At 44.4% G+C, this 10,466-nt stretch overlaps 1 protein-coding gene across 1 annotated transcript in view; it reads right to left on the bottom strand.

Annotated features, from left to right (window-relative positions):
- Positions 1-1,870: 1,870 nt before the first annotated feature.
- LOC139921924 (Na(+)/H(+) exchange regulatory cofactor NHE-RF2) overlaps positions 1,871-10,466 on the bottom strand; it is a 47,181-nt gene continuing 38,585 nt past the window's right edge. The window contains exons 4-6 of the mRNA XM_071912324.2: positions 5,776-5,929; positions 4,891-5,009; positions 1,871-4,762 (exon numbers count right to left, since the gene is read on the bottom strand). Of these exons, the coding sequence (XP_071768425.2) occupies positions 4,595-4,762; positions 4,891-5,009; positions 5,776-5,929 (441 nt within the window). The 3' untranslated portion in view covers positions 1,871-4,594. The remainder of the gene's footprint in view (positions 4,763-4,890; positions 5,010-5,775; positions 5,930-10,466) is intronic.

The following is a 10,466-nucleotide window of genomic DNA, read 5'->3' as shown; positions in this document are numbered from 1 at the left end:
GTTAGTACAAATTATCAACCCCCCCCCCCCCCCACCTTTCCCTTTTCTGTCCTCTCTCTGCATGTTGGTGTAGCTGTCCTTATTTGGCTTCCCTTCGAGTTAGTGGGAGTGTGTGTGTGAATGTGACTGTATGTGTGTGTGTGTGTGTGTGTGTGTGTGTTTCCTCCTGACTGTGAGTCACTGCTTGTCTGACTCACGAGCGCTAACAAAAACACACAGTTGCCATGGGGACGGACTAACCCCCGTCCCCCCCGCCCTGTTCTCTCTCTCTCGCTCTCTCTCTCTCTCTCTCGCTCTGTCTCTCTTTCTCCCTCTCTCTGTTTCCGTAGAGCGGCTCTGGTTTCTCTCTCCTCGTGGGCACCGCTGCACCCCGGGCAGCCCTGGCACTGTTACATGGGTGGCACTCTAACTTGGGTGGGGTGGTGGGGGATAAGGGTGGGGATCTGGGCATGGACACTCTGCGAGTTCGGAGGACAGGGAAAGACAGACGGGATAGAGAGACACTGAAGCAGAATAAAAGTTAGAGTGAAAGAATAAAAGTGAAAAGTGTTGGGAAATAAAAGTGTTTAAAAGGAAGGAAACCGAAATTGAAGTTCGGGAGGTAGGAGGGCAGAAATCTAGGGTGCAAGACAGGCAATCATCTATCAACAATAAACGCCTGCATGGGCCGGGACGTGCTAAATAGAAAGTGCCCACCTGTGGCTCTATTCTCTGCCTCTGTTCTCCTGCTTTTACTGCTCTGAAATTGCAGCCTGCTTTGAACTGGTGCTGTCCTTTGATGTGCTGGCGTCACTGCTCGGCCTTGCCGTAGCCTCCAGGGAGCTTGATAATGTGCCCACGTGTGGCGTTGCGTTTCGACAAAGATCAGGTAGGGCACTGGATGTACCCACGGCCTCACGCTAGCAGCGCTTGGCCTACTTCCTGGATGCTAAATGCTGGTGGTGCGCCACCTAGTGACCAGACAGTGTGTTATTTTTGTCATGATGACTGCTTTTTTGTTCAGTTCTTTCTTTCTTTCTTTCTTTCTTTCTTAATGGCAGATATATTCTAGCTGCCTTTCTTTTGGTTAAGGGCCATATTCTGACTATAGCAATGTGATTCTAATACAGTACCAAGTTTATTTTTGCAGTGATTGCATTGCAGTTTCTTGGTCTTTGTATCTTAGACTAACTGCCCACACATGCACTGTATAATAATTAAAATGTATAATGTGACAGACCTCAGCGATAACAGCTCAGGTAGCCGGTGCTGTTATTGCTGCATGCTGACATCTGACCTTAACCTGACCTAACCTTTAACCTCCACATGACTTAGTAATGTAAGACACCAGGTGATGACACCAGAGGCCAAGCGGACCGCTCTGTCACTCTCTGGTCAAGCATGGTGGAAGACAGTGTGATAAACACACACAGAGACACATGCATGCATTGTTGCATCTGTCCCACACACACACACGCACATGCACACGTTTAACCTCTGTGTAACCTTTGAGGGGACTGAAGCCTGACGGCAGCTGGCTGGTGGAGAATTCTGAGAACAGACTGAAACTGTACGCCAACGCCGGCATAATCCTCCTCCGAGATGGGGAGAGAGAGAGAGAGAGAGAGAGAGAGAGGGGGGAGGAGAGAGAGAGAGAGGGAGAGAGAGATGGAAGGAGAAGGAAAGAGAGAGGAAATAAGAGATAGGAAGATAGCAAGACCAAAAGGAAGAGAGTGAGAGAAAGAGATCATTCCAGTCCCACAGACAGGCAAAACAAATTGGAAAGAAACAAATCTTTGGAAAGATTAGCTTGCGGAACAGATAGAGTGAAGGAGAAAAAAAAATGAGCATCAAAGACAGAAGAGAGAGAGATGACGACAATATCATATCATATATTCAAGAACGCCATTGTCACACTTTATTGAAAAAATGCAACCTGCCATATATACTGTATGCTTCTATATACATCAGCCATTGTAACATAGTGTTTTGCTCTGGGTTTGAATGTCAGATCATATAGAGCAATAGAAAAGAGCCCTACTGCACACAGATGGATGCTAGATCACAAAACAAATGTTCAAAAATTAATCAAGACAACTACTATTAGTGTGGACTCTGTGGAGTGACAGCGAGGATGTGAATAGGTACAACAAAAACAAATGTCCACATAGATGACTGACATTTCTCCCACCGGTCCCATTTGTCACGTCGATGCAGCGCGGCACAGCTGACACTGTGTGCACATCAGAGCAAACCATTACATCAACAGCGGTGGAATGTTTAGGCAACAGATACTGCGTGGACTGCATCATGTATACCTTCTCCACATATCTGCCGTGGATTACGCAGTGGCGTGTTCCAAGTGTGTGTTTGTGTGTGTATGTGAATGACAGCTGTCCCTGTGTGAGTTGTAATCCTCAGTAAGCTCCATGGCTCCCATAGTCTCATTCAATATAGCCCCTCCAGCATCTTTGACCTTACTGTGTGCCTCTCCCACACTCCCACACTCCCCACCACCCACTCACACTGTGCTCATCTTTGTGGCTGTACTGCGCTGGGCCAATAAATATGATTTGTTGACATGTTGTAGTTTCGAATAAACTAGTAGTGCTTTTGAGCTGCGGAGCCTTACACTTGCATTTTCTCTTGGCCCTGGCCCTAACAAGCCCCACAAGCCCTGCTGTGGAAAAGCGGCTTCAGCATAGTTTCACCGACTGATGGGACTCAATCACTGTATCTTTTTAGCTTGATATTTCACTGACGTCAGATGTTGAAACCAACGATAACTCCCTGTCTGTTATTGTAAAGTGAAACCCAAGACGACAAACTAAGTTGCTTGACTACTATGTAATGTGACAATTCCCTTTTCTGTTTTTCTGATCATATTCATTGATGCCAATGATGGTAAGTCTCTTTTATGTCTATACAATGTTATTAGCCCCTCCATAAACTTAATACAAGGGCTGGGATGGCAGTTAATACAGATTCACTAATGGTTGGATACCTTGCATACTGAGTTTTTAGAGTTTTCCTTCCAAAGCTGGTCATAACATACTTTCCACTTTTCCGCTTTATCAACTTGCTTTCAATTCACAGTCAAACAAGTAAATGTAATGTAACAACTACATAAAATTGTGATTTACATCACATTATCACTGAGTGCTTAGCTCTCACTGTTATTGTAACCTTCACAGCTTCCTAATACCCTCAGGAATAAATCTTACCACTACCTCTCTTTTCTGTCTTCCACCTGACTTAAATTAATAAGGTTTCTGGCAGTAGAAAACATTGCGAGACGATGAATGATGCCAAGATAATCATCTATTCTATTTTCTTTGGCGATATCTTAGGTGAAGTTTCACTGACACAGGGGGCCTCTGTTTGGCGTGTAAGATCGCCCTCTCCTGTTCGCAACAAGCAGTTTAATATGACTAACTTCTCATTCCTTGTGCCTTTTGCCCTTCGCTATTCACACACCTCCTCTTCCTCTCTCTTTGTTAATGTATTTAAAATAAGTGGTGATTCCCTTTGTTATCTATGTGTGTTTTGGAGTAGCAATATACTGTATCTACGGTATGGGAAAAAGAGGTTAGTGGTGATAAATGCATTACGTGTTTCATCCAAGTCTTACATAGGAAGTGACATTAATTCACGTTGAATAAAGCAGGGTTGATCTGAAGCAAAACAGCTGGTGCATAGTAAGGGCTGAAGCTTGAACTCTATGTAAAAATATACATACATATGACCCGCTGCCAGGGGTGAGAGAGATACATTATGAAAAACCAGGGAAATGACCAATACCAAATGAGAAACCGGTCAACAATTGTCAGTCCTCTTCTTTGTCGGTGAATAATAATGTCAAACAGCTGAGCGGGTCGGGGCTCGACTCTTTGACGTTGAGCTGAGGGATCTTCTGCCATCTGTGGGTTTCCATTGACTTGCAGGCCAAATCTCCCACAACGTCCACAATCATTAACGTCACAGTGTCCATAAAACTCTGTAGGATGCAGTTCTTGTTCCTGGGATAAGACTTCTTTATACTTGTTTATACTTTGTTTGAAATATAAAAATAACTGCCTCTCCCATTTGTTTGAACCAGTCTTGAAAGGAGGGGTGAATCTAGGGGTGGGGAGAGCGGGATGATTAAAGGAGAGAAAGAGTGATGGGGATTAGGGCAAAAAGTTTTGAGAAAACTGGGGGAAAAAAAACTTGTATGCAATACTCCCACCCTCTAAAAGTCTGTGAAGCTTTTACGTTGCTTTTCCTTCTGTTGTAAAAGTGCGCTAAATAAGAGTGGGAGCTTCGCAGAGTCAGTACAGCTTTTGCTTAACAGTCAGCACTTTTTGGATGCTCTATTTTGATGAGGGGATGGGACAAAAGTAGCTGTAGCTTAAAAAGTAAAACATCACCCTTACGTCGCGTACTGAAAGCCCTTTTACTCTGGGAACAAATTATGGTCGAGGTGGTGGCCATCTTTGCTCTTTCTCGAGAAGAAAATTGCTCTGTGGCGTTAAAAAGGAAAAGTTCCCACAGCACACCCTCGTCAATACAGAGAGCAGCAGGGAGCTCACATCTCTTCCCGTGGGTCCCGCAAGTGTCCTCGGAGGGGAATGTCTCAGAAATTGCTGAAGAGCTGGTACTTCATTCTCCAGTCCATCGGCGGCGCCCTCTTCTTGGCTCTCTTGGCGTGGGCCTTCTCCTTGGCCTCGGCTGCCGTGGGGCTCAGGCGCAGGCCGATCTCAGCGAACGCGTCCAGCAGGCGGCCGCCCTCGTCGTCCGCCAGCTAGACGGGACACACCGGAACATGGAAAGACAGACAGACAGACACAGGGGTTAAGGTTATTGACTTTCATGCGTAGCAGGAGCCATTAAAGACCAAACACAACACCGTACATGAACTCCCGCCCCTACCTGCGTGCTGTTGCCCTGGCTGCTGAGGTCGGACAGCGTGGACCTGATGGACTGTGTGGTGGAGCTGCCGTTGATCTGGGGGCTGGGGGAGCCGTTGGATATGGACGGGCCGTCATAGTCTGTGGAAAAAATGTCAGGCAGGAACATTGGCATGCTGTTCTCATGGCACTGGCATAATGTACTTTTTACAATTAAACTAAGCATTGAAATCACACTCAAAAAAGGATATTGTCAACTTCAAGTGCCTTAACTCTTGGGTGAACATTGTGTATGAACATTGTGCACACTTCAAAAAATGACTAGCTGTCCAGTGATTTTAACTTGATTCCAGACCTATCAAGCTTATTTCATTATATTTTTAGTCAAATTATCTCACCACACTAGCAGATAATCTTGCTGGTTTCAATACATTTCACACCGATATGACTTCTTTCAAGAAATCATAAAACAAAAATCTTGAAACAAGAAACTTTCTCCAAGACAATTTCACTTTTACCAAGTAAATGTCCTGAAACAAGTTACATTATCCTGAAAAAACAGTCAAATTTGTTGAAACCGGTAAAATTATCTGCCAGTTAAGATGATTTCACAAAAAAAATCCTAAAATAAGCTTGATAAATCTGGATACAAGATAAAAGATAAACAGGTTTGTCAGTTTTTGCAGTGTAAACACTTAATTTTTGAGTAAGCCATTGTGTTTACATTGTGCGTAAGCTTTATACATAAAGTCTGTTCAAAGGAGTGGGAGGATCTCACTCAACAAAGAGGACATCTTACAATGTTTATATCTTATAATGTTTACATGACCATTTTTTCAACTGACAGCGATGCATCATGAGAGTTCTGGAGCACCACAGTGCATTTTGGGTAGTGTAGTCCTCCTACCTCTGAGATGGCAGACTGTGGGGACGACTCCCATTCTCTTGAAGTGTTCGTCTGTGTGTGGGTCCACCACCAGCAGCCTGGTTTCATCTCCCCCGTTCTTTATGAAGGCCACCACCTCCGCATGGCGCATGCCCTCGATGTTCACTCCATTCACCTGAGGAGGAGAAGAGAGAGACAAATGGAACGGGGACTTTTAGGTGGGAAGGAGAGAGACTTTGACTTTGCTCTGTATGTTGACTGTTACATATCTTGCTGGCCCATCAGCATGTTATGCACCATGATATAGAACAGCTGATTGTATTTCTAAACTGTTAGGGTTAGCCTGTTGCTTTAGGCCAACTGAGCTGACTCTTCTCAAACAATAGTGATTTGGAGTAGAGACCTGGACCAAAGGGGCTAGGGCTAAATGAAATTACAATGTACCATATCAGACAATTCACTTTTATTTATAATACTGTATGGACCTAAATGCCCACCACAAATATCCTTTTCAGATATTTCTCTTTTTCAACCCTGGTTGTTATATATTTAGCCATTATCTGCCACAGCCAATTACGGACCTCCATGATGGCGCCAGCCGTGGTTGCTAGGAGACTTCTGACGCAGCTGCAAAGCCTCTGTTGAATTTGGACTGGTCAGATTGAACAGTGTGCTACCTCATCCAGCCAGTAGGTGGAGTCATGCAACAACATACTGATTATCCACTGACTGGAGCCAGATAAAACTTGTAGGGCAGCAGTCACACATCTCTGTTCAAAATGTCTGTGAGACTGTCTGCACTGCTCTACACCAAGGTAGCCCACATAACATTACTCATCTATGAATTATTACAACACCAATTCAGGGAAGAGTGCAGGACTGTATTATACATGTTGTTGTGGATGTATAAATATGGTGTATTAAGAAGTAATTCCTCTTTAAAACAGAAAAAGTCCACTTTTTAAGAGGTAATGCAACAATCAGACAACATTTATGGGGCTAGACCCTAAGAAGATGGACATAAACAGTGAAACAGAGGGATGGCATGTGTATGTGTGTGTGTGTGTATGTGTGTGTGTGTGTGTGTGTATGTGACTGACTATGCGTGTGACAATATTGCCCTTGCCTCTACACCTAGCTAGCAAAACACAATGGGCCATTATTGCTTGCCCTTATCTAGATGTGTGGGTTTTGGACGCCTGTGTTTCAACAGCTTTGTCCAGACCTCTGCTTCTCTAAGGCAGGTAGCTTCGCACCACGCCAAGTTAATGTTGGTACACCATCTATTATTGATGGCTCGCCTGGGCTCCGGCTATAGTGTGGGTTTCAGGTGTCAGTGTCCTGAGGGGGAATTTGTTTAAAATTCACTCTGCTTATGACAGGAGGGCGGTGGAGAAGCGGAGGTGGAGAGGGAAGAGCGCAAACTCTCAAAACTTGCTCTTGCTCTCATTTCTGAGTAAGAAAAATAAAATATGACTGTAGGAAAATGGGAGACAGACTACACGGGTGTTTCGGTGTGTTAGGAAAACAGATATCAGGAAGGAAAACGAGATCGAGAGAGAGTGGAAGGGAGAGAATATTGTAAATGAGTTGGAAGAAACAGAAGAAGAAAGAGTGGGATCAACAGATGGAAAATGAGAGCAGCTGCTGACCTCTCCTCTCCTCTCCTCCTCTCCCCTCCTCCTCTCCTCTCTTGTCCTCTCCTGTCCTCTCCTGTCCTCTCCTCTAATCTCCTCTACATATCTAAACTCTCTCATCTATACTTCCTTCCCCGTCCATTCATCTCTCCTTCCATGAGTCAGAGGAGTCAGAGGAGCAAGACAGACTCATCCAGTCATACACACAAATAAGTCAGGCAGGCAGACAGATAAACAGATAAACAGGCAGACAGATAGCAAGGCAGATGGTCAGGCAGTCAAACAGGCAGACAGATAGTGAGACCATCAGTCAGACAGGCTGACTGACAGACACTCAGTCTGTCGGTCAAATGGTCAGTCAGTCAGTCAGTCAGTCAGATAGACAGACGGTTCCATGCAGAGAGAACAAGCATCTTTTGTATTAGGCCAAGCAGCAGGTGTTGTGTCATGTTTCACAGCCCTTCCTTAACCATCCATCCCACACAAACAATACACAACACTGCACCCTGCCCACCGGCTAATTAATACTGTGCTGTAGTACAGTGTGAGTGCTAACACACAGAAACTTGTTCTCATGGGAGTATTCCTTGTGGATCCTCTTGACAATACTGTGTGTGTGTGTGTGTGTGCATGCTTGTGTGTCCATCTGTGTGTGTGTCATGAAAGTCATGGAAGGTCCAGTCATCTGAGGTCCAGTGGCCAGTGGTCCAGTCTTTTGATGTGGTTTCTGTGTGTGTGTGTGTGTGTGTGTGTGTGTGTGTGTTTGTGTGTGTGTGATATACAAAAGCAGCTACAGACTGACCTTTGCAACACATGGATCAAAACAAACAATTTCAAATGCATCTGCACATCTGTGTATGTGTATGTGATGTGTGTGAGCAAGTCCTATTCTGGACAATAGATTAGGTGTGTGTGTGTGTGTGTGTGAGCGTGTTCTTTCATGATGTGTGCCATATGTGGGAAGTGGAGTGTCCCAGCTGATTATCAAGCTGATGTCAATTCACTGGCTTATTTGTCTAACAAATGGGTTTAAGCATGACGCTGATAGCAGGTTATTATGAAATTAGCCTTAAGTGTGTGTGTGTGTTCGTGTGTGTGTGTGTGTGTGTGTATTTGGGTGTTTTGGGAGAGTGAGTGTAGTGCACATTTATATGGTCTTTAGTAGTATGTGTGTGTGTCTATATCTGTGTCTCATCTATTGTTATATGAGGTTGGGAGTACGAGGTATTCAGCGCAGACAGAGCAGAGAGGCTGGTGTCGGTGTTTCTGCCAAACACTGCCAGAAAGCTGTGCTCTCATCATAGCCTTTACAAGTGATACGACTAGCCAAGAGAGAGAGAGAGAGAGGGAGAGAGAGAGAGAGAGAGAGAGAGAGAGATCTGTCATGGTTGTGCACCTCTCTAACAAGCTGCTGACAGATGACACAAGCACTGTCTTGACGCATGGTCAGAGACGGCTGCAATTATCCACACACACACACACACACACACACACACACACACACACACACACACACACACACACACACACACACACACAGCATCATAGCCAACGAATGGGGGCTCAGATTTTATAGTCAAAACAAAACGAATACACTGAGATAAAGTTGGCAAGCTTGTGGTGGAGAGCGACCACAGGTTTACCTGAACATTCAGCCCCAAACAATACAACTTATCTTTGGCACAAAGACTCTGGGGGAAGCCCCCAGGAAAAGGCTATTGCAAAACATTGAAAAAACAGTCCAAATCTTTATTCAAATACTAAACACGTGCTTTTTCACACATCAACAAAAAGTTAAGAAAACAGTGCAATCAAGAGAAACATTTCTGTTTCTCCCATGTTATGTTTATTATACTTATTTGGGTAACTGGCAAGTTTGGATTTCTGATTTTTGTACAAACAAAACTGTTGTAAATAATGGTCAAAAACAAAAAAAAAAGATGTTATTAAGTCATAAAACCTTGCAGATGGGGGGCTGGGGAGGGGGGCGGGGTCTGGTTGATTTGCATCCCCATGGAGAGATACAGGGAGGTGGCTGACTGTTCAGCCACAGGATGTTCCCACACACTCTCACCAGCTTCCTAATGTTCCAGTGGAACATCAATACATAAGTACTCGAATTTCCCCTAGGGGATCAATAAAGTCAAATCTTATCTTATCTTACCCTCTGATACCACTGAAGTGTGATTAATATGTGTGGAGATTTTTACATGAAATGGTGTGGCACACGGTGAGATATTCATGTGTTCGTATGATTTGGCTGACTATTAGCCTTACATTTTGCCTCTCAGACTCAAATGGGTTTCGATGTGAAGTGCTTGCCACTCCTGAACATGATTTAACTTTTTTGGGGTCCTGAATTACCTTTGTTTAACCTTCCTATAAGAGCCTATTGGAGTTCAGTGTGGCTCTGCAGGGTCTGGTCAGGCCCTGATGTACGGCCAGTGGGGGCAGAGGTCATGGGAATGAAGGGTGAGTGCTGTGTGTGCACACTCAGATGAAAAAAACAAAAAAAACAAAAAACAAAATGCTTATGATGATATGATATTATATGATGTCAGTATTTTTCAACCTTTATTTAACTAGGGGAAAGTTGACTGAGCACCCATGCTCTTTTTCAATGCTGCCCTGCTTCACACAAACACAGTTACATACATTCACATGTGAGAGCTGCAGTCTTGATAGCCAGTGAGCAGCTCCACTGCCTTTTCACACCCACGTTTTCCAAGCCGTTCTGGAGATTTGAACTGTCAATCTCATGGTCGACAAGCCCGCTACTCTAACCTCCAAGCTACTCCCACCTACGTGTGTGCGTTTATGTGTGTACAGGCAAGATGCTGAAAGACTACTGTGTGTGTGTGTGTGTGTGTGTGACAGAAACCTGAGGCATTGCATTACTGTCTAAATCATCTAATTCCAAAGTCTACAGTTTGCCCTTGTTGTGTTCAGTTACGGACACTCTCCTCTTTGTCCCTGCTTCTTCACTCATACTCTCCTGCTTTCTCTCTCATATCACACACACACACACACACACACACACACACACACGTATGCCCACACACATACACAATGTCC

This window comes from Centroberyx gerrardi, chromosome 7 (genome assembly GCF_048128805.1).
Source record: "Centroberyx gerrardi isolate f3 chromosome 7, fCenGer3.hap1.cur.20231027, whole genome shotgun sequence".
Taxonomy (NCBI): domain Eukaryota; kingdom Metazoa; phylum Chordata; class Actinopteri; order Beryciformes; family Berycidae; genus Centroberyx; species Centroberyx gerrardi.
Note: the sequence above shows the minus strand (reverse complement) of the source record. Positions and strands in the feature narration are given on the sequence as shown.